Genomic DNA, 21,615 nt, shown 5'->3' with positions numbered 1-21,615 from the left:
CGGCCATTTTGGGTTTTGGCGGTTTTGGCGCCAAATCGAATGCAAGGTGCGAATATCCGGAATCCGGATACCCGCACCTTGCCTTTGCCATGACCAAGCGGCCAGCCGAGGATGGGCTGCCCGAGGGATGGGTCCTGCAGCACTCCAAGTCCAAGAACAAGCCGTTCTATGTCCATGTAGCTACGCAAAAGACCCAGTGGACCGCGCCGACGCTGGCCAAGCCTCCGAAGCTGGCCAAGTCATCCAAGGAAGCCAAGGTGGATCCATTCGCGCTCGTGCCACCGGCGACGGTGGCCGCTGTCACACGTGCGTTCCGCGTCGGCGCCGCGCAGAAGCAGCGCAACGGAAGCATGGCGATCTTCCAGCCGTGGCTGCACCAAGTCCGCGCGGTCGCCAAGCTCGTACACGCCGTGTCGACGTCGACAGACCCAGGTGCCAACTACTTGATCCAGCACAGCACCGGCTCGGGCAAGTCGGTCACGCTGGCGTGCTTGGTACGCTCGTATCCAGTTGCACAATGATCTCGCATTCATTCGGGTACTGTCGTAGGCGTACCAGCTCCTCTACACCTCGGATGCGTCGGGACATGGGTTTCACACCATCATTATCCTCGTCGATCGCATCAAGCTCGACCAGCAGCTTGGCGACACGGTCGAAGCCTTCTTGCACCAAAATGGCATGGAAGCCATCTACCGCGCCGAGAGCATCGAGCACCTCAGCGCGATTGTGCGCAAGTCGGACGACCAAAAGGTCATTGTGACCACAACCCACAAGCTCAGCCAGCTCGTCAACGACAAGGTGCTTCTGGCCCGGCTCTTGCATGCATCAACCGCAAGCAGCAGCGCCACGTACAAGCACCTCGCGATCCTCGCCGACGAAGCCCACCGGTCGCACACCTCGTCGACGCGCGTCTCGATCGACACGGTGCTCCAAGCACTCTCCACCGATGCGTGCAAGACCATGGTACGATAGAACTCCCTTTTTAGTAGGACTTATCGTCTCATTCAATGCGACAAGTAGTATGTGGGCTTTTCGGCGACACCGAGTGTCCAGGCGCTCGAGCTCTTTGGCTGCGGGGTGGACCCGCGTGCGCCGTTCGATACGCACTCGCTCACGGACGCGATCGCCCACAAGCACATTGTGGACGTGCTGTCGCAGACGACGTTTCTGCAAAGCCGACGCGGGTCGCCGTCGATCCTCGCCAAAGTCAAGTCGATGATGCAGCACTTTGTACGGCTCAAGACCAAGGCCGTCTTTGGCAAGGTATGGTATTACGCGTTTGCAGTATATTCAGTGATTGAGGGGTGTCTGTGGGTGTAGTGTCTGGTGGTCGTGCGCAGCCGCAAGGACGTGGTCGCGTACCACGCTGCGATCCAGTCGTACATGACGGCGCAGTACGACGTGCTTTGATTTTCTTCCTTTCTCATTCTCTTCTTATTCACATTTTTTTGAATAAAAAGAGACAAATGATGACAATAATGTAGGGGATGGCCGACCCAAGTCTATAGTACCTTCAGTGCATTTGACGGCCTCAGCGAGAAGCAGCTCAACACAACGTGCACCCTCTCGCTGGCCGACGTCATCGTCGTCTGCGACAAGCTCGACACGGGCTACAACGAGCCGGCATTGATCGCCATGTACATTGACCGCCCGCTCTCGCGCCATGCACATATTGTGCAGCTGCTCAGCCGTTTGAACCGTGCGCGCGACGGAAAGGATCGCGTCCACGTCGTCGACTATTGCAACCATCCGCTGACGGTATTTTATCATCTTTTGCTCAACATGTAGGGCTAGGGTGCACTGATCTAGATTCGGGCCGCGTTTGCCGCCTATGCCCACGCCAAGGTGCTCTACACGCGCAAGACGGACCGCCGACACTGGCGCCGCAGCTACGAGATGGCCCGACTCTTGCTTCTCGAGACGCTGCCGGGCTACCTCTTTCAAGGCACTGCGTACCTGGGGCAGGCGGCACCTCCGACACCATCGCAAGTGGCTGCTCGCGTCGCCACGTTGGATGCGGATGTGACAAGTCAGATCCGATGTGGTCTCAAAACGTATGCGGAAGCGTCCCAAGCGCTGGGAACCGAGTGTCCGCTGCTGCCCATGACGTGGGTGGAGGCGCTCAAGGCCGAGCTGGATCGCCTTGGAAAAGACAAGGCAGAATCGGAAGACGACAGCACTGAGCCTGGCAGCGACGAGACGACATTCGACGTCATGTACGACGGTCCGTTGCCGTTTGATTCGGAGGTAACTGGAGACTCTGGATATACAGCTAAAATGAACGAACCTAGACACTGCGTGGGCGGTACGGCTACCTCCATGCGCTCCTCTCAGGCGACACGAAAGCAGCGTGCCAGGAGGTCCGTGAGTCACCCAAAGATGCGCTCGACAAGAGAATCGCCTCAGTGCGCGCGGCTATGCAGAAGGGTGCGCCGTAAAGCTTTAAAGCAACCTCCTTTGGAACCGCTTGTGGTTCGGGTACTGTGTTGGAGTCTTGGTCGATTGTGCTTCTTCTCAACACAACTAGCTATTCAAAAACCTCACGTCAAGCGAATATTATTCGCGTGGCGCGTAAATATTATTTACGTGGTACCTCGTCTCAGTGGGGTTTCCCAACTACCAACGCCGATCCGAGCCCTGTACCGTAGCTCCACCCACTAATCAAATCGATGAAGACGCACCAAGTGCTCTACTGCAACAAAGTGCAAGAGGCACGACCTGCGGTGAGTGCTGGTGCGATGACCACCTGCACTCACAGCTCCAACGAGATCCACAACCCTTCGACAAGATCGGAAACAAAAGGGATCCGAATCGTCCGGATAATGTCGTCATGACCAATCGCAGCGCACCAACACTCACGCGTGTCAACGTGGCCGAGTGGACGGCGGATGCTCATTTCCAATTTCACCACGAGACACATGAAGAACGCTCTGCCGTCGCACCTTTCGCACCAAGCCGCGCTTGCTGTCATCTTGCACGAGTCGAGCCCGCACTACGACGGCGTCCAGCGGGTCCGCGCGGCCACGACAAGGCGTTCCAGCGCTGGCCGCCGCACATCAAACCTCCTGTACCCGTTCTTGAGCGCGCCGAGCGAGCAGCTGCCGATGATCGCCGAGCGCGTGCAGCGCGCCGTCGCCAACGTCGCGCCAATCGACGGCGGCTTTGCATCCTTGAGTCAGTTCCAGCACTCGGCCCGGCGCGCGACCGTCTTCTTGGCGCCGGACGCATCGACGCACGACGCGCTCGTGTCGCTCCAGGCCAAGCTCCAGGCGGCGTTTCCCGAGTGCGACCATGACAAGCGAGCGTTCGCACCGCACCTGACGCTGGGCCAAGCAGAGGGCGGAGTCCAGGCCACGGCGGCGCTGCGAAGCGCGATGGAGGCCCAGCTGCTGCCGCTGCCGCCGTGGGCCATTGCAAGCGTCGTCGTCCTCGAGCGCAACGGACGCGACGACCCTTTCCGCGTCGTCCATCAAGTGCCGCTGCGCGGGTAATCATCGCATCCAGAAAACAATAGGTGACACCAAATGTATCAACAAATAATTGCATGTTACTCCGAAACTGATGCATGTCCATTGCTCGTTGACGTCATTCCTGTCGCGAGATGCACATCAATTGCACCCTCCGAAGGAAGCCCATACAGCATACACAACACAATATTAGTCCCTTGCACGATCGGCCCGATGTTTGTTTTCTTTGCGTTTTTTCTATCGCGCCGTTGCAAGTTGATTTCAAGTATCAAAACGGCCTCCACTTGATATTTTGTATCGTATCAAGCGTCGTCGGCTTGGACGCACGTGCCTCATTGACCAAGATACCACACAGCCCGCCACGCGACGTCACATGTCCTCCAATACGCACTGCATCGCTATCGACATTGGCGCGTCGACGATCCGCGTCGGCGTCTGGCGCAACGGCCGCGCGACCGTTCTTGCGCTCGACGGCGCCAACGGGCTCCCCGCGGTCGTTGCCTTCACAGACACGACCACGTTGTTTGGAAACCAAGCCAAAGCCATCGCGCAGAACGATCCCACGAACGTCGTTTTCAACGTCTTGCATCTTCTTGGTCGCCGCATGAACGACCCGACGGTCCAAGCCATGGTAACGAGCGCGCCATTCCGAATCATAGCGTCGTCGGACAAGACGCCGCTGATCCATGTGCAGCACCGAAGAAGCGCGTGTACGTACTACCCACAAGAGATCGTCGGCATGCTCCTCGAGCACGCCAAGAAGCTGGCCGAAGACCACCTCGGCGCGTGTCTCGACCACGCAGTCGTGACTGTGCCCGCAACATACACGACCAGTCAGCGTCAAGCCGTTTTGGATGCGGCGACGATGGCTGGGCTGACTGTCGATCGGCTCTTGAGCGCCACGACGGCTGTAGGTATTGCCCATACGCAAGCCACCGGCGCCAGTAAGCGCAAATTACTGGTGGTTGACGCGGGGGCGAGCTCGGTCACAGCCTCGGTCGTGACTGCAGAGCACGATACGTTTACGGCTCACGCATCGGCAAGTGATACGCAGCTCGGCGGCTTCGCCATGGACGCCCGCCTTGCAGCGCACTGTATGTCTACGTGGACGCCCTCGACGCGAGGACACGATCTCATCTTGGCTAAGCAACGCCTCCTTTCCGCATGCGAAGCCGCGCGCTGTGCCCTCTCGACGAGCGACGAGACGGACGTGTGCATCCCGCACCGAAGCCAAGACGGGATGCGTCTCACTCTCTCGCGCGAAAAGCTCAACGCTTTGGTCCACCATCTCATGGACAAAGTTGTCGCTCATGTTCTCAAAGTCCTCCAGCAAGCGCAGTGCTGCAAGGAAGATGTGGACGACATTGTCCTCGTCGGCGGCGTCGCGTTAATGCCGTGCCTGCAAACTACGCTCTCAAACTTGTTTGGTGGCAAACAAGTCGCGTGGTTTCCAACGCCGAGCGAAGCGGTGGTCGCCGGCGCAGCGCTCTACATCGCCAGTACGACGGCGTCGAGCGACGCTACTGTCCGACCCTTTGCGATCCATGACGCGCTCTCAACTCCGATCTGGGCTGCCGCCGCCGGCCACCACTGGACAACCGTGTTCCGGTCCCCCGCGCTTTCTAGCATGGCTACCCACACGTTCGTATCGACTGGTAGCAGCCCCTTTGTCTTGCTTGTGTACGAGGGCGACGTCGGTTTTCCTGCGTCGAGCCATCTCCAGGGCCAATGGCACATTGAGTCCTTGCCTCACACCCGGTTCATCGACGTGGCATTTGTCGTCGACGAATGCACGGGCGTTCTCCGCGTCACCGCCAGCGACAAGAGCTCGCAAAAGGCCCTTCCAGTGACCAACACGGACTGTGCCACGTCACGACGAGAGCTGCAGCACCTGTGCGCACAAGCGACGGCGCGGTACCACACGACGCGACAGACGGTCCTTCTGGCGCGTGCCAAGGCTGCTGCCAATGACTTTACCTATTCGCTTCGCAGTACGTGGCACAGCGACGAAGCCTCTCGCCGCCGCGTCGGAGACGCAGCGAGAGACGAGCTGGACGACGCGCTCGCAGCCGCCATCAAGTGGCTTCTTCTGCACCCACAGGCGACTATCGACCAGTACGACGATGTCCGCGTCCAGCTGGAGGCCGTGAGCCGCCGCGTGCTGGCGCGGGCCGCCGAGCCTTCGTGGATGCTGCCCGAGTAGAAAGGCTGGCATGTCCCAGTCGTCCTGTCTACCATCGCCCAAGCACCATGCTATATCATGATGCTATATCGCATAGTACAATCAAGCAGTAGACGACCAACGAGACGCGTCAAGATTAACATGCATGTGAATGAATGCATTCCTTCCTTTCCCTTCTCCAGTTATCCCTGCCGAGGCGTCGATGGCTCACGAGCGTGTGCTTGTCACGAGACGCGGCCAGTGCCAAAGACATTTCGATCGCGAGCGCTACTGTTTATTGCATCCCAGCGGCCGGCCCTTTGTGCAGCGAAGCGAATCAACACGCCCGTCGCAGCGACATCCAGGCTCATTTCTGTATCAAGTCGTATCAAGACCTGCGAGCCATCTGTTTCTCAGCAGGTTGATACATTTGGTCAACGCGAGCGATCCAGTGCCGTCGCAAATGACGATGGTTGACTTCCATTTCTGATCTTTCAACGAGAATGACAACGGATATTGTCCTTGACATTGGCACGTCCAGCCTCCGTGTTGGCGTGAAGCGCAACAACCGCGTCGAGCTGCTGGCCCTCGACGGAGACGGCGCGACAGCCATGCCTGCATACGTTGCGTTCACCGACTCTGGACGTCTTTTCGGGCGCCGCGCCAAAGCCTATGCCGCTTCCGCTCCCGAAAACGTCATTTTCCGCATGCTGCGCTTCCTCGGGGGCTCGATGCGCGACCTCAACGTCCGCGCCGACTGCGACAAGGTGCCGTTTCGAGTCGTGGCGTCCAGCGACGACAAGCCCCAAGTTCGGGTGACAGTGAACGGCCAACCCTCGACGTTCGACCTCGAAGAGGTCATGGCCATGCTCTTGGAGCACACCAAGGCGATGGTCGACGAGCAGTTGGCGGTGCGGCATGTGACCTTGACCGTTCCCGCCTCCTTTACCACGACCCAGCGCCGCGCGGTTCTGGACGCTGCGGCCATCGCAGGGCTCACCGTGCGCAAACTTTTGAACGCGCCGACGGCCGCGCTTGTCGCCTACATGGCCACGCATCCGTCGAGAATGCACCAGGACCGAACTGTCGTGACGGTGACTGCCGGCGCCGGCTCGCTCGGTGTCGCCATCACGATCGACAGCAATGATGTGAGCACGGCGGTGGCGACCACTGGAAATGCGCACCTCGGCGGCATCGAGATTGACGAGCGCCTCGTCCGGCACTGCATCGCGGCCTTTGAACGCACCATTGGCCGCGATGTGCACCTGTCGCCCCGCGGCTTGCAGCGACTGCGCACCGCGTGCGAAGACGCGAAAATCGCTCTCTCGACCGCGACGACGACCACCATCGAAGTGCCACGGCTCTCGGGCGAGAACGACTTGGTCGTATGTGTCTCACGCGACCAGCTAAACGCGCTCGCGCGCGACGTGATGACGCAGCTCACGGCGCTTGTCGTCGAAGCACTTCGCATGGCCAAGATGGAAAAGGCCAACGTGGACGCGATCGTGCTTGCCGGTGGGCTCGGGCGCATGCCGCTGCTGCAAACGACGCTCGTCGACTTGTTTCACGGTCAGCGCGTGCGGCTAATTGGCAACCCATCCGAAGCGATCGTCACCGGCGCGACGCTGTATACACCCGACGGCGACGTGCTCGCCTTGCAGAGCCTTCCGACGCCATTTTGGGTTGCGACAGAAGCACGCCATCCAGAGTACCTTCTCCGCGGCTCGACAGAGTACTTCAGCACGACAGAAGACTTTTACACGACGCAAAACAAGCAGTCCGACATCACACTGCTCGTCTACGAAGGCCTCGTCGGCCAGCGCGAGACGAGCCACCTCCAGGGCAAGTGGCGTGTCGGCCCACTGCCGAAGAGTATCCCCCGAGGCGCGTCGGTCCAAGTGTCGTTTCAAATCCTTGACGCCACCGGCACACTGGACGTTAGCGCCACCGTGGACGGCAAGGAAATTCCAACGGCCAACGAGCTAGCACCGACAACGCGCGGTCGCATGCGCCGCCTCATCGAAGAAGCCGCAACACGTCGCCGCGTCGACGGAGGACAGGTGGTCAACGCTGCCCGCGCAGCCGCCAAAGCCGCCACCACCGAGTACACCATGCGTCTGCGCGAAGCATGGCACGGGGATGCCGTCAGCCGCAATCGTGTGAGCGAAGCGACGCGGGACGAGCTCGATGACGCGCTCGCCGTCGCGCTCAAATGGCTCATCTTGAACCCGAATGCGACCATCGTCGAGTACAACGCCGTGCGCTTCCAACTCGAAGCTGTCGGCAGCCGCGTGATCGAAGGCCTCTGGGACATGGACGCCGCCCCGTCCTGGCGCCTTCCTGCCTATTAGCCTGCGTGTACCAAGGGCTTCAACATCGTTCGCGTCGACTCTAGTTTCCATCTACTTATACAATACATCGGGAATCTCTCGCATCGGGCTACATGCTTGATCCATGCAGTGCGTTTTGGACAGCAATGCGCAATGGCCCGTGTCTTGACGGATTCGTCCTGCGCCAGCCGCTACCTCGTAGTGCCACAGCACCGTGATGATGATGATCACGATGGACTGGCAAGCAAATTGGGATGGGCATTGAGACTCGAACCGAGCAGTCAAGTATGTACCCTTGTGTGTACAACGCTAGCAACAGGTTGCTCGTGCGAGGTACCGTCCTTCAGGATGGACAAGTTGTCCTTGACTAGTGCTACAAGTTGTTCTGTGCACGCGTCGCGGGACCTGACAGCCTGTCTGGCTTTTCTGCCGCCGAAGAAACCGCTTGGCCAGCCGCCGTCTGTGATTGGTCGAATTAGGCCAATGGCATCGGAGCGCCAAATCGGAAACCAGCCGACGATGAGCGTGCCCGAAGCCGAGCGCCTCGACCAGCTCCGCGCCCGGAAGCGCCGCAACTCGCACGCGTGGCGGCAGCGGCAGCGGGTACGCGGCCGTCTCCTGTGACCATGAGCCTCATCGCCGGCGCTGTAGAGCTCCATGGAGTCGCTGCGTCGACAAATGGCCGACCTCGAACGCTACGTGGCGGGCCTGCACCTCGTGCTCGGCAGCGCGCCCGACCGCACGCAGAACGTCGATCTCTCGCGCAAGTTCTCCAACCTCCTCATCGAGAAAGAGTTTCTCAAGCGTGAGACAGCGACGCTCCAGGCCGCGCTCGACCGGCGCAACTTGTTTCTGCGCGCTGTGCAGCCTTCGATCGTACGCCGCTTTATCTTCATGGACGCGTCCTCATGGCGAATGACATTATTAGCCACGCTGCGACTTGTCGGATCCACGAATCCAGGACGACATGTTCCTCTTCGACCACCTCCAAACGGTCATGCGCCATGTTCACCACGATATCCCTGCGGCGCTCACGAGCGGCAATCCAAGCATCGACATGATTCACGGCTGGCGCGCCGAGTCCATCGAGGACGGACTCAAGCTCATGTTCAAGCTCGAGCGCACCGTCGGCTTGCTCCACCTCGACGATGTGCGCTACATGAGCGAGTACCACTGGGCGCAGCGCAACCAGAAAGAGACGTACCTCAACATCAACAAGAAGGCCGTGGACTTTTCGGACAGCAGACGACCGACTATTGTCCAACTTTCGATGGATGATCAAATGGTATTCTTCTCTAGGTCATTCGCCGGCCGCAGCAAGATTTGAGCATCGTGGAATGCATTCTTAAAGACCCGGACGCTGTCCGCGTCATGATTCAGTTTCAGACGTATTTGACCAACGGCTTTGACTATTGCACGATCAACCTCTCGCCCGACTTGAACCGCATGACAACCTTTATGCTGTACGCCATAGCTCGCGAGTATTTGCACGAACAACGTGCCATTATTGTAGGGTCTCGGTGCGCGTCGCCCATGGCGAGATCGTCACGACGGCTGTCGGCGGTGGCACTGCGATTGTCGACCTGCCCAACGCACTGCTCTTGCGCGGGCTTGTCTCGCAGCTCAACCAGTGGGAAAACGTCCTCCGCGCCCATTACGGCCAGCCAGAAACCGAGTCGGTGAGCCCGCGCTAGTCGAGTCGAGTCGTCGCGTCGACAATTTTGACATTTATCATTCTCTGTAACATGTGTACATCAACAAAAGGCCGCCACATCCATTGTCTTGAGCACGAAGCCTGCATGCAGCGAGGCTGTTGCAAGCCGCTCGTCGTTCAATGCAGGGTCGGCGACTCGAGCACATCATGGACTTCAGCGATGGCGCGCTCATCGCGTCTGTGTGGCTTTGCGGTGAAGCGACAGAAGAGGGGCTCTCACTACTTGAGGAAAAAGGACGACGACCCAACAGCGTGTCGCAGCCGAATGGATGATCGTAATTTGCCGTGCGGAAATGCCTCTGGTGCGACCGCGACTGTAGGGGTGGAGAGATGTAGCATCGCCAAGTCGTGCCACTGCGCTCGTTCATGGCAACCCGAGGGCGTTCACACCGTACTCGTCCCCGTTACCGTGATGAAATGGGCTGCTACCGCTCGCATCCTCTACACATTTATGCATTCGTCGTGAGCCCATCAACTTGATTCCAAGGACGCACTCGTTTTCGTTTATCGTGGACAATCTGTCCTTTTTGGATCGTCCACACTAAATTGAGGTCATCAGACTATTTGTATTGGGTTGTTCGTTTCCAGCGACTCTTCGAAGCGCCGCTGTCATGTCAAGCGCGACGCTCGTGCACCGGTATCCGCTCTCGAACGATGGCATCGATGCGACTATTCGGCTAGGCACGTGTTTGGGCTCAAGGCCAACGTCGCCAACGCGGCCACGTACGTCGACGACCAGATGGTCGCGTACCCCGCGGGGCACAGCCTCGTTGTGTACGGGCTCGACGACAAGAAGCAAAAGTTCATCACGTGCACGGAGAACACCGAAGGCATCACGTCGCTCTCCGTGTGTCCGAGCCGCCGGCATGCACTTGGCTCGAATCGTCTCGGGACTGATGCGAAAAATCGATAGCTTTATTGCGATTGCCGAGAAGAGCGAGCGCGGCATCGTGAGCATCTACGACCTCAAGACGCTCAAGAAGCGCAAAGTGCTCACGACGTCTGAGAGCCTCAGCAAGACCTTTGTGAGTATGGAGTTCAGTGCGGACAACCAGCTGCTCTTGACCCAAGGAGGCGCCCCCGATTGGACGCTCGTGTGCTGGAACTGGGCCAAAGGCAAGGCTGTCGCGAGCATGAAGCTCCACACGGCGACGCCGGCCGGGAACGCGGCGGCGAACCCGCAGTTCGTGACGCAGTGCTCGTTTTCCAACGTCGACCCATCGATCGTGTGCTGCACCGGCATCAACTTGATCAAGTTCTTCCGCATCGTCGACACGGCGTTCCGACCGATGCCGATGGCCCGCGTCGACGCGACCAACCTCCTCTGCCACACGTGGCTCAAGCAAAAAGAAGACGAGGTCGTCGTCGGCACAGCGGCCGGCGACTTGCTGCTCTTTCGCGTACCGTATTTGGGATCTAGTTTCGAGCAATAAGCTGATTTTTTAGGCCGGTGAGTTTGTGTGCCGCCTCCTCGCGTCGCCCGGCGACTCGCGCAGCATCGTGTCCATGGTCTCGACGAGCAAGGGCATCGTCGTGGGCAGCGACAAGTCGATGGTATATATTTTTCGCTGCCATCGGACGCGTTGACGCACACTATTCTTGTATGTAGGTGAGCTTGTTTCTGGTCAATAGCGACCGCAACGCACCGGCCACCGAGAGCTTGACATTCTCCAAGTCGATCAAAGTCGAGAGTGCGATTTCCCGCGTCGTCGGGCTCACTGTGAGTCCGAACGAAGACATGATCGTCGCCGCGCTCTCGAGTGCCCAGATTTACATTTTCCCGTACCAAATGAAAGACTCGTTCAAAACCGAGGAAATCGAGGCACTCGTGACGCCGTTCCACCGACCTGGCGAAAATGGATGCCTCCATGTGACGGGCATGGACGTGTGCGTGCGCAAGCCCACGATCGTCACGTGCGGCCTCGACAAGACGGTTCGCGTACGTCCTCTTCAACGTTTCAATGGTTGAAAGTTTCAGTGTATCAATATGGTAGGTGTGGAACTATATTGACCGAACCTGCGAAGTGTACAAGCAGTTCACCGAAGAAGCCCATAGCGTCTCGATGCACCCGAGTGGACTTCACATCCTCGTGGGTTTCGCCGACAAGCTCCGGCTCATGAACGTGCTCATGGACGACATTCGACCTTTCAAGGAGTTTACGATCAAGGCGTGCCGCGAGTGCCAATTTAGGTACCGATTCCATCGCGTCCTTCGAGAAGAAGACAAGTTGTCCATTAGCACGGGCGGCCACCTTTTCGCAGCGGTGAACGGCAACACGATCCAAGTGTTTTCAATGAACACGTGCGACTTGATTGCGAATCTTCGCGGGCACAACGGCAAAGTCCGCAGCTTGTACTGGAACTATGACGACTCGGGCGTCATCAGCGCCGGCATGGACGGCGCCGTGTACCAATGGGATCTTGACGAATCCAAGCGCGACGGCGAGTTTGTGCAGAAAGGCGTCCCGTACTTTTCGGCCGTCTGCAACCGTGAAGGTACAGCCTCCCGTCGATCGATTGCACCCGTTTTCACCAATGAACGAATTGTAGGCACCTCGGTGTTTGCCGTCGGCGCCGACAAGATGCTCAAGGAGATCGAGTTCCCAGCCTCCACGGTACTTTTGTTTTTTCCGCGATGGACAAGCAACCCTGTCCCTATATTGTGGTAGCTCTCGAAAGAGTTTAACGCGGAAGTGATGCTCGGGCAAATCGTGCTCTCCAACTCGCAACGAATGCTGTTTGCGGGCGCGGTCGAGCCCGACAAACTCGGCACCGTTCGGTCGTACAAATTTCCGCTCACGGGGGAATTTACCGAATTTCAGTGCCTCAGCGGCCCCAGTCCGTCTCCCTATTTCCGACGTTTTGTGACCAACGATGTGTCTAGTCACGCGCATGCGCATCTCGTTCGACGACTTGTATCTGCTCGTGTGTGGCGAAGACGGTGTCGTGTGCATTTTCGAGATCCGCGACAAGGAAGGTCGGGCGCGGGCTAAGGACGGCCGCGAAAACACCGTGTTTGCGGAAGAAATCCTCGTCACCAAGAGCGACCTCGAAGAGAAAAACACGTCGATGGTCGAGCTTAAGAACAAAGTGGACGAACTCACGCTCCACAACGAGTACCAGCTCCGGCTCAAGGACATGAACTACAACGAGCACCTCAAGGAAGTCACGGAAAAGTTCACACACGAGATTGAGCAAGAGAAAAACAAGTTTGAGCTCTTACGGGAAGACAAGAACGACATTGAAATGGAGTACGAAGAGCGCGTCAAGCAAATGGAAGAGAAGCACGAGCAGCAAATGCAAGAAGTCGAAGCCGAGTACCAACAGAAAATCATGAAGGAGGTCGAGCGGTACCAAGACGTGCTCACGCAGCGCGAGCACCAGCGCGTGCGCTGGCAGCAAGAACAGCAAGCGCTCGTTTCGACCCACGAACGGTATGCCTTTTATGTTTTTTGTCCCTTTTTTCTGCATCATTTTTGCTTGAAATGCACTCATCGCATGCTGTAGCTACGTCTCGGAGGTCACGGAAGACTTCGAGCAGCGCTTGGACGAAGACCGACAGCTGCGCATGCAGATGGAAGACGACCGCGAAGAGCTCCACAAAGAGTACATTGAGACCAAGACGCAGCTCGAGGAGGACATTGATGTCGAAATCGAAGGGCTCAAAAAACGGTATACTCTGTCAAGTATAGACAATAGTGTACCATCAATATGGTAGCTACGAAGACAAGTTGGCGGCCGAGCGCGAGGCAACGCTGCGTTACAAGGGCGAGAATGGCATCATGAAGAAGAAGTTTACTGCGCTTCAAAAGGACATCGAGGACCAGCGCGACGCGATCAAAAATCTTTTGGAAAAAGAAAAAGACCTGTTTGAACAAATCAAGACGCTCGAGAAGGAAATCCAGGCGCTCAAACGCGTATTCTCGTTCGTTCCATGTACCCATCTGATGGGAAAAGTAGGAAATCCGCAGCCGCGACGAGACAATTGGCGAGAAAGAAAAGCGCATTTACGATCTCAAAAAGAAGAACCAAGAGCTGGAAAAGTTCAAATTCGTGCTCGACTACAAGATCAAGGAGCTCAAACGCCAGATCGAGCCGCGCCAAAGTGAGATCGCCGACATGAAGGAGCAAATCAAGGAGATGGACCGCGAACTCGAGCTCTTCCACAAGGCGAACGCGCAACTCGACATTATGATTGGCGAGCAGCGCCGGCGCCTCGACAAGATGCAAGCCGACATCACGCGCAACCGCAAGATCATTGGTGACCAGCAGTCGCTCATTCGACGGTATTGTTGATGCAGATAAATGTTGCACCATTCGTACAGAGACAACTTGTCAAATTAGATTTCGCTGCGACCTCTACGACACGGTGCAGAGCATCCAGAGCCCAAAGGAGCTCACGCAAAAGGTGGCGAGCATGTACCACAAGTACGTGACGACGACGATCGCAGTCGTCGACGTCGACGTCGACATCCAGCACGAGTACAAGCGTCAAAAAGATTACCTGGAGAAATCCGTCGACGTGCTCAAGAAGAAGTACGCGCACGACGTCGCGACGCACCAGCACGAGAACAATCAAGCGCGCAACGACAACATGGCGCTCATCGGCGAAATCAACGAGATCCGCGCCGCGCTCAACGTAAGCAAGGCGACGCTGCAAAAGGACAAGGCCATTCTCGGCACGCGCGAGTACTTTTCGAAAAAAGGCGGCGGCGACGACGACCTCGCCATCGTCGTCGACAACCAGCGCCAAGAGATTGAGAGCCTTCGGCGCGCGGTCAAGGCCATGGAAGACCGCTTGGATGCGGCGCGTACGGGCGGGATGCTCGCCCCCGTGCGCGGCATCGATGGGTAGTCGATATAAACTACCACAATGACAGCCTACACATCCCGACACATCAGCAGTGGTCGTTTGAACCTCTGATGCATGGCGACTTGATTGATGAACCAGACACTGAGGCGCATTGTTGCTTGGAGATGCTGGACGTAATTGCGCTCCTCATCGCGCTGGTCCTTCTCGCGGTCGTCGGAGTTGTGCGCCACACGAAACCAAGTCGGATGGCATCGGCACCACGCCCGCCGCGCAATCGCACCGGCGCGGACGCGCGCGAGCAGCAGCTCGGGAGGGCACTCGTGGCGGTCGGGGGTGTCGTGACAGCGGTTGAAGGGGTTGCGATGATGGTGCTGGGTCGACCTTTTTTGCTCTCAAGTACTGTTGTTGTCGCTTCAGCCATGGCAAGCGCAGTGAAGGCGTCCGTCACTCTGTTTGTGGGGTGTGTTTTGACCGCTGTGGGTGCGCTAGCGATCACCACCGGTGTCGCGATGCTTGTCCGTGGTCTCTCGGGCACCGGGTGTCGTGTACCGTGGGCGTAATTATCGTGGTTTACTCGACTGTATTTTGTTCTTTGATGTCATTGCTGTTTATTCAGCTTTTTATGGCTGCACTCTATTGCTTTAACACTTGCACAGTCTGTCCCAGTGGATGAGACGGTGTCGCCGTCGGTCGGTCCGATTTGTTCAAAAGGAGAGAAACGCTGCCAAAAGGCTTCGCCGAGGTGAATGTAAAGCACACATGGCCTCAATCAAGTCTCTCCTATAGGATGTTGGCGCGATTCAGCTCGAGAGAGTTGTGGTAGTTCACTCAATGCGCACGTAGGGGACACCTACCGGTACAATAAAAGCCTGTTCGGAGCGCGTGTCGCCACCCATCACAAGTCCAAATCCCTCAAGCGTTCAAGAATGTGCTGTGGAAAAAAGACCCGCTGCTGCATTCGCCACAACCTCAGATTTCAATTTGCGCTCTGCCATGAAGATCACGCTCTCGACGCTTTTGGCGCTTGCCGCGATGGCGATGGCCGACTCGACGCCTGCCGCCAAGGACAAGCCAGCCGAAGGCGCGCTTCCGAAGGGTGCTGCTCCCATGTCCCGTGACGCAGTCATGGAAATGGACTACGAAGACTACCGCGGACATCCCGACATGATGGACGAACACTGGCACGGACACGGTGGTCATTGGCACGGACGCGGTGGTCATTGGCACGGACACGGTGGTCATTGGCACGGACGTGGTGGCCACTGGCACGGACACGGTGGGTGGTAACGCTCCGTACCAGACCGGTTCGATGACTAGTTATGCTCAATACAAGTCATTTGACTCCAGACGACGTGAATTGTTTGTAGCCCACTAGCAGTGGGGTTAGGGTTGGGGTTAGGTTTGGGTATGACACAGTCGAATTGCGCACTGAGTTGAAGGAACCGATGGCGCGACGGCGTACGACACATGAAACAAGAAAGAGCGGGGGCGTCATGCATGTGTGGTAGGTTAAAGTTGGCTGGATCGACTGTTGAAAGGGTGTGTGGTACCAACGGGCACATTGGGGCGTTTACGTGGTTGGCTCCTAACCCTTTACCACGTCATTTGACGCATATATATATGAACGTGTTTCGCGTTATCTTCGTTGTTACAAAGAGTTCGCATACGTAGAGACTAGCAATCTCCTTCTTCTTCATTCGCTCGCCGGGCCGTGGCTGCGCAGGCGGCGGCGCGGGGGCTCGTTTTGCTCTTCTGTGGTCGTCCGGGGGCGCTTGTGGCCGCGGGTGAGGCCCATGACGACACGCTGTGTAAAAGCCTTCCAGGCTTTGCCGTCGGCGGCAGAGCTACGCAGTTTGTTGAGGTCCTCGAGAGACGCCAGCGACTGAGGCGGCGTCAACGACTGGAGGTCGCGGTGCAGGACGAATTTGACGCATACTCGCAGAAAAACCCTATGGCGTTGCGAGAAGACGATAGTCCCAACGCATCCACCACGATGTCCAGACACACCAATCACTCTTGGCGACCAGCCAACGCTGCACCCAAGCTCTCCCTGAGCTCCTTAGTTTTTGATTCGCACGCTACCATGACGATTGCCCTTCTCGCACTGCTTTCTACTGTCGCCTTGGCCATTGCCAACTCGGAGCCAGCTGACGCCAAGCAGGCCTCTCAAGCCGAAGGCGTTCGCTCCAACGACAACCACGGCAAGTTTGCCGACCATGACTACGAAGACTACCCTGGCAGCGAGCTCTGGGAAAATGTAGACGAGCACTGGGGTGGCCCGTGGAGCAACGGTCACTGGAGCTCCCACCGCGGTGGTCGTCATCATGGCGGTGGTCACCACGGTGGTGGAGGTCATCATGGCGGTGGTCATCACGGAGGCGGTCATCATGGCGGTGGCCATCATGGCGGTGGTCATCACAGTGAAGGTGGTCGCGGCGGTCACCACGGTGGTGGTGGTCATCATGGCGGTGGTTATCACGGCGGTGGTCATCACGAGGCCGACGGTTTGTAAAGAAATTGCGGATCACGTCCTTGCGACATGCATGAAATCAACACATTTTGTTGTCCATGGATGTCGACTTGATTTCTTGTTGGTGATGCGGTTTCTATCGTGTGGGCTGCGTTGCGCTGTGGACGCCGACCATGGACGAGGCGGCGCGGCGTTGAGACGAGAAGGCGAAATCCGACTCGTGCATCGACACGACGCAGGAGGCAATCATGTATGCAGCGACGGTCTCAACGTTCTCCACATCACGGAGTGGTAGCGAGAGCACGAGTAGACCGCGGCTAGATTGTTGGAGTCGCCACCTACGGACTAAGCGCCGCACGCTGAAGTGGAAACGGTGGGATATGGCGCCAGAGGAGGCAGTCCGACGCAGTGCTACTCGTAGCAAGGGTTCGACAACCAACGGAAACATCGCACTCTGATCAATCGAATCCACGCATGCCGTAGAGCTACTTGGGCTACTAGATCGCTTTGACCTCGGCTTCATGTCCATGCTTTGAATGGATAAACGCCATTTGGTGAACCCATAGCCGGCTTTTCCCAAACATTTCCCTTGTCTTCGCCGTACCCTATACGACCGAAGAAGATGTCAACACCGCACAGTCAGGATATAACTCTAGATGGGAAAGGCTCTAGGAAACGATGGCTGGCAGATTGAGTTTGAACCCCGGCGGGGGCATTGTTGGCAGTGTCGTGCACGCTCGGCAGATGCATTGCGCGACCATTCATGTAAGGAGTGCACTAGCAAAAGCCCGTTCGGAACGCGTGTCGCCACCCGTCACAAGTCCAAATCCCTCAAGCGTTCAAGAATGTGCTGTGGAAAACAGACCCGCTGCTGCAGTAGTCTCAACCTCAGATTTCAATTTGCGCTCTGCCATGAAGATCACGCTCTCGACGCTTTTGGCGCTTGCCGCGATGGCGATGGCCGACTCGACGCCTGCCGCCAAGGACAAGCCAGCCGAAGCCGCGCTTCCCAAGGGTGCTGCACCCATGTCCCGTGACGCACTCATGGAAATGGACTACGAAGACTACCGCGGACATCCCGACATGATGGACGAACACTGGCACGGACACGGTGGTCATTGGCACGGACGCGGTGGCCACTGGCACGGACGCGGTGGTCATTGGCACGGACACGGTGGCCACTGGCACGGACGCGGTGGCCACTGGCACGGACGCGGTGGCCACTGGCACGGACACGGTGGGTGGTAACGCGCCGTACCAGACCGGTTCGATGACTAGTAATGCTCAATACAAGTCATTTGACTCCAGAAGACGTAAACGATTGTAGCCCACTAGCAGTGGGGTTAGGGCTGGGGTTAGGGCTGGGGTTAGGTTTGGGTTTGACACAGTCGAATTGCGTACCGAGTTGAAGGAACCGATGACGCGATGACACACAACACATAGGCCTCAGAAAGATGCCTCAATCAAGTATGCTGGCCATGGCATTCTCAAAATGCATTCCTACATAGCAGGTACCGGTAGCGTGACGACGACGTGAAGCGCCGCCGAAGACTTCATGCTACAACTAGCGTCTAGTCTCAACAATACCGATCAACCGATTTCTCGATCATGCAAATGATGCTCATGATGGACCAAACGTCGCAACGCCGTCAAGATGAGCGGGAGGATAGAGAGGCGAGGCGCGAGGCTGAACGAGAAGCCCGTGAAGCTGCACGGACTCGTGACCGCGAAGAGCGAGGGGCGCAATGGCAGCACGAGCAAGGACTACGCGACGACGAGGGTCGCCGCCAGGATGAAGCCCGTCGCGACCGTGCTGACCACCTTCAAATGACGATGATGTGTAGCTCAAATGTTTGGCGGGACGATGCATAAGGAAGGCTAGAAAAGGAAGAGTGTGCACTTGGACACCAAATACATTCTTTATCTGACAGCGTCGAAGGGGCAATGGCGAACGACTTACACAAAAGCTTGTGCTCCGTCGGCGTCGTGTAGTACGTCAAAAGCAAACCCAACACACAGTGCAGATTGTGAATGCGCGGGGGACGGCCACGGCGCGACCCGAGGCGACAACGTAATGGCGCGCAAAAACGATGAGTAGATCCTCGAATGCATCTCGACACGAGCGAGATGGACGACGAGTTGTCGCGGCGCGCGTAAAAATGATACCACGGAGCGCTCTCTTGGTCGCGAAAAAGCTCGACAAGTGCAGAAAGTTGCGCTCGCGCATGAAGTCCCGAAGCCGCATGAGCGAAGCAAGAATCAGCCAGCGACGTGCCCTGCAAGCGGCTTCACGGGTGGCTTCACGGGTGGCTTCACGGGTGGCTTCACGACGACGAGCGATGCGCCGGGCGATGACGAGCGCAAAGACGAAGCGCATTTTCCTTACTGACGACGAATTCCAGCTCTAAATTGACTGGCTGTCACGGTATAGCATTTTGCCACGAGACGTGATTTCGCGCGCATTTTTGGAGGTCAAAAAATCTCAGATCATCTCGGATTTTATCTGAGATGGCTTAGCGGTCGATCTGAGATTTTGATGAAAATGCATTTTTGGTAGCCAACCATTGCGCACGTAGATGACACCTACCGGTACAATAAAAGCCTGTTCGGAACGCGTGTCGCCACCCGTCACAAGTCCAAATCCCTCAAGCGTTCAAGAATGTGCTGTGGAAAACAGACCCGCTGCTGCAGTAGTCTCAACCTCAGATTTCAATTTGCGCTCTGCCATGAAGATCACGCTCTCGACGCTTTTGGCGCTTGCCGCGATGGCGATGGCCGACTCGACGCCTGCCGCCAAGGACAAGCCAGCCGAAGCCGCGCTTCCCAAGGGTGCTGCACCCATGTCCCGTGACGCAGTCATGGAAATGGACTACGAAGACTACCGCGGACATCCCGACATGATGGACGAACACTGGCACGGACACGGTGGTCATTGGCACGGACGTGGTGGTCATTGGCACGGACACGGTGGCCACTGGCACGGACGCGGTGGCCACTGGCACGGACACGGTGGGTGGTAACGCGCCGTACCAGACTGTTTCGATGACTAGTTATGCTCAATACAAGTCATTTGACTCCAGACGACGTGAATTGTTTGTAGCCCACTTGCAGTGGGGTTAAGGCTGGGGTTCGGTTTGGGTTTGACACAGTCGAATTGCGTACTGGGTTGAAGGAACCGATGGCGCGATGACACACAACACATAGGCCTCAGAAAGATGGGGACTGCCACGAAATCTGCAAATGCTGCTGTCCATTCGCGTTGCTTTTCCGATGTGGTGTTGCATGAGGCGTCGGTTACAGGAGACGCATTTGTTTGCAACGTTATCATGGGCTTGCTCTTACAAGACGACTTCGTTAAAGCTCGTCGGGGACGTGATGCGCTTGGCGTCATAGTGTGCCCGGCGCTGCGCGACCTCTTCGTCGAGGCACTGCAGGCGCGTGCCGTTCAAAGATGACGCGAGGCTGCTTCGTGTAAACGACGTCTGGTCGTCGCTTTGGCTTCGCCATCGAAACGAGGCATCGACGCTGCCGTTGCGACCGCGAGCCGCACGGCTGTGGGGAAACGACGTGCCGCTGCTAACACTGGCACGTGCCGGCACGGCGATGCCTTGGAATGACCCGGCAGGGCGCGTCGAGTACGGACTCGGAATGTGTTGCTCATCGTTTTGACGGCTGCGAAGACGCACGATAGATGCCACCAGCAAAAATATGACGACAGCTGCGACAACCACTGCGGGGACAACGTACTGACTCAGCGGCGCGGCGTTTGCAGCCGCGACCGCCACCGTAGGCGCTGAAGTGCTCTCCACTGCTTGGTCTGCCGTCGTTATTGGCTTTGGAAGACTGGTTCGTGGTAGCGTGGTAACAACGCGCGACGCTGGTGGTACCGAGGACGGTTCAGGCCGCGTTGTGACTGGCTGGTGCGTCGTGTCGGGTAATGGCGAAGGCAGAGGTGTCGGTGTCGGGCTTTTGGTCACCGGTGCCGTTGTATCCACAGGTGCACTCGTGGTAGTGGACGCCGGAAGCGGGCTCGTAGGCTCGTCTGTCGGCCGGTCAGTCGGTGATGCCGTCGGCGATGACGTTGGCGATGCCGTCGGAGTCGCTGTTGATAAAGGTGGCACCGATGTCTTTGGCGCTACCGTTGGAGCGACCGTTGCCTCGGTCGGCGCAGGCGTCAATAGTGGCTGTTGTGACGCTACAATGCGAGAACCAGAGCCAGTACTACTGCTCGCCGATCGTAGCCAGCGCGGGGCTTGACCGGGCGCGACGTTGTCGCTTGCTGAAGCGAGTGCCAGAAGGCCCATGAGACCAATGCTATAGGCGCGCACCCAGCGCATGCGGGCGTGGAAAGGAAAAGTGGAAGTGCTGAGATGCCCATCAACATGAAAGGTTGGTTACACAAGTAGCTTTCAAAGGCCAGGCGTGTCATCAAGATCGCCTCGGTTTAACGACATTAGTTGGATTTCTTGCACATTATATAGCCATTTTCCCTCGCTTGACGAAACGGGACAAGAAACCATGTCAGTGCGTCATTCGAGATGCAATATGCATCCACGCATACAAAATGCAAATACACATTGAAACATTTGATTTTCAAATGTAAAATATGTAATTGTGGCACTGACATTCATGGATTTTCGAAGTCGCGTGTCAAACGAGT

At 57.4% G+C, this 21,615-nt stretch overlaps 11 protein-coding genes across 11 annotated transcripts; 9 read left to right on the top strand and 2 right to left on the bottom strand.

Annotated features, from left to right (window-relative positions):
• Positions 1-89: 89 nt before the first annotated feature.
• On the top strand, positions 90-2,460 carry SPRG_00185 (hypothetical protein; the record flags this gene model as incomplete). Its single annotated transcript, XM_012338292.1, has 7 exons — positions 90-494; positions 550-963; positions 1,021-1,263; positions 1,321-1,394; positions 1,485-1,758; positions 1,810-2,247; positions 2,292-2,460. 7 exons carry the CDS (start codon positions 90-92, stop codon positions 2,436-2,438), a joined length of 1,995 nt encoding a protein of 664 aa, XP_012193682.1. The 3' UTR covers positions 2,439-2,460.
• Positions 2,461-2,898: 438 nt separating this feature from the next.
• SPRG_00184 (hypothetical protein) lies at positions 2,899-3,677 on the top strand. The gene has a single exon (XM_012338291.1). The coding sequence runs from the start codon at positions 2,919-2,921 to the stop codon at positions 3,489-3,491; it is 573 nt and encodes a 190-aa protein (XP_012193681.1). The 5' UTR covers positions 2,899-2,918; the 3' UTR covers positions 3,492-3,677.
• Positions 3,678-3,840: 163 nt separating this feature from the next.
• On the top strand, positions 3,841-5,670 carry SPRG_00183 (hypothetical protein; the record flags this gene model as incomplete). Its single annotated transcript, XM_012338290.1, has 1 exon — positions 3,841-5,670. The coding sequence occupies one exon, from the start codon at positions 3,841-3,843 to the stop codon at positions 5,668-5,670; it is 1,830 nt and encodes a 609-aa protein (XP_012193680.1).
• Positions 5,671-6,131: 461 nt separating this feature from the next.
• On the top strand, positions 6,132-8,067 carry SPRG_00182 (hypothetical protein; the record flags this gene model as incomplete). Its single annotated transcript, XM_012338289.1, has 1 exon — positions 6,132-8,067. One exon carries the CDS (start codon positions 6,132-6,134, stop codon positions 7,977-7,979), a length of 1,848 nt encoding a protein of 615 aa, XP_012193679.1. The 3' UTR covers positions 7,980-8,067.
• A 410-nt stretch (positions 8,068-8,477) lies between these two features.
• SPRG_00181 (hypothetical protein) lies at positions 8,478-9,727 on the top strand (the record flags this gene model as incomplete). Its single annotated transcript, XM_012338288.1, has 5 exons — positions 8,478-8,561; positions 8,610-8,834; positions 8,887-9,183; positions 9,258-9,421; positions 9,472-9,727. 5 exons carry the CDS (start codon positions 8,478-8,480, stop codon positions 9,650-9,652), a joined length of 951 nt encoding a protein of 316 aa, XP_012193678.1. The 3' UTR covers positions 9,653-9,727.
• A 549-nt stretch (positions 9,728-10,276) lies between these two features.
• SPRG_00180 (hypothetical protein) lies at positions 10,277-14,574 on the top strand. Its single transcript, XM_012338287.1, has 14 exons — positions 10,277-10,309; positions 10,354-10,536; positions 10,586-11,072; positions 11,119-11,226; positions 11,282-11,611; positions 11,667-11,863; positions 11,912-12,168; positions 12,223-12,287; positions 12,342-12,510; positions 12,557-13,106; positions 13,180-13,344; positions 13,391-13,589; positions 13,633-13,958; positions 14,017-14,574. Exons 1-14 carry the CDS (start codon positions 10,284-10,286, stop codon positions 14,525-14,527), a joined length of 3,573 nt encoding a protein of 1,190 aa, XP_012193677.1. The 5' UTR covers positions 10,277-10,283; the 3' UTR covers positions 14,528-14,574.
• A 904-nt stretch (positions 14,575-15,478) lies between these two features.
• SPRG_00179 (hypothetical protein) lies at positions 15,479-17,456 on the top strand (the record flags this gene model as incomplete). Its single annotated transcript, XM_012338286.1, has 4 exons — positions 15,479-15,677; positions 16,549-16,742; positions 16,837-16,989; positions 17,439-17,456. 4 exons carry the CDS (start codon positions 15,479-15,481, stop codon positions 17,454-17,456), a joined length of 564 nt encoding a protein of 187 aa, XP_012193676.1.
• A 411-nt stretch (positions 17,457-17,867) lies between these two features.
• On the top strand, positions 17,868-18,203 carry SPRG_00178 (hypothetical protein; the record flags this gene model as incomplete). The annotated part of the gene is made up of 1 exon (XM_012338285.1): positions 17,868-18,203. One exon carries the CDS (start codon positions 17,868-17,870, stop codon positions 18,201-18,203), a length of 336 nt encoding a protein of 111 aa, XP_012193675.1.
• A 516-nt stretch (positions 18,204-18,719) lies between these two features.
• Positions 18,720-19,332, bottom strand: SPRG_00177 (hypothetical protein; the record flags this gene model as incomplete). Its single annotated transcript, XM_012338284.1, has 2 exons — positions 18,720-18,776; positions 18,973-19,332. 2 exons carry the CDS (start codon positions 19,330-19,332, stop codon positions 18,720-18,722), a joined length of 417 nt encoding a protein of 138 aa, XP_012193674.1.
• A 349-nt stretch (positions 19,333-19,681) lies between these two features.
• On the top strand, positions 19,682-20,075 carry SPRG_00176 (hypothetical protein; the record flags this gene model as incomplete). The annotated part of the gene is made up of 2 exons (XM_012338283.1): positions 19,682-19,880; positions 20,056-20,075. The coding sequence occupies 2 exons, from the start codon at positions 19,682-19,684 to the stop codon at positions 20,073-20,075; spliced, it is 219 nt and encodes a 72-aa protein (XP_012193673.1).
• A 172-nt stretch (positions 20,076-20,247) lies between these two features.
• SPRG_00175 (hypothetical protein) lies at positions 20,248-21,292 on the bottom strand (the record flags this gene model as incomplete). The annotated part of the gene is made up of 1 exon (XM_012338282.1): positions 20,248-21,292. The coding sequence occupies one exon, from the start codon at positions 21,290-21,292 to the stop codon at positions 20,294-20,296; it is 999 nt and encodes a 332-aa protein (XP_012193672.1). The 3' UTR covers positions 20,248-20,293.
• Positions 21,293-21,615: the final 323 nt, after the last annotated feature.

The sequence above is a fragment of the Saprolegnia parasitica genome (genome assembly GCF_000151545.1).
Source record: "Saprolegnia parasitica CBS 223.65 unplaced genomic scaffold supercont2.1, whole genome shotgun sequence".
In the NCBI taxonomy this organism is placed as follows: Eukaryota; Oomycota; class Saprolegniomycetes; order Saprolegniales; family Saprolegniaceae; genus Saprolegnia; species Saprolegnia parasitica.
This window is presented reverse-complemented; position numbering and strand designations above follow the sequence as displayed.

What these genes read in the sequence shown, in the direction of transcription:
- SPRG_00184 (XM_012338291.1), top strand. Translation starts at nt 2,919, where the DNA reads ATGAAGAACGCTCTGCCGTCGCACCTTTCGCACCAAGCCGCGCTTGCT.
- SPRG_00180 (XM_012338287.1), top strand. Translation starts at nt 10,284, where the DNA reads ATGTCAAGCGCGACGCTCGTGCACCG. An exon ending in GCGACTTGCTGCTCTTTCGC is followed by an intron (nt 11,073 to 11,118) that starts GTACCGTATTTG and finishes CTGATTTTTTAG; the next exon opens with GCCGGTGAGTTTGTGTGCCG. An exon ending in TCAGTGCCTCAGCGGCCCCA is followed by an intron (nt 12,511 to 12,556) that starts GTCCGTCTCCCT and finishes CGATGTGTCTAG; the next exon opens with TCACGCGCATGCGCATCTCG.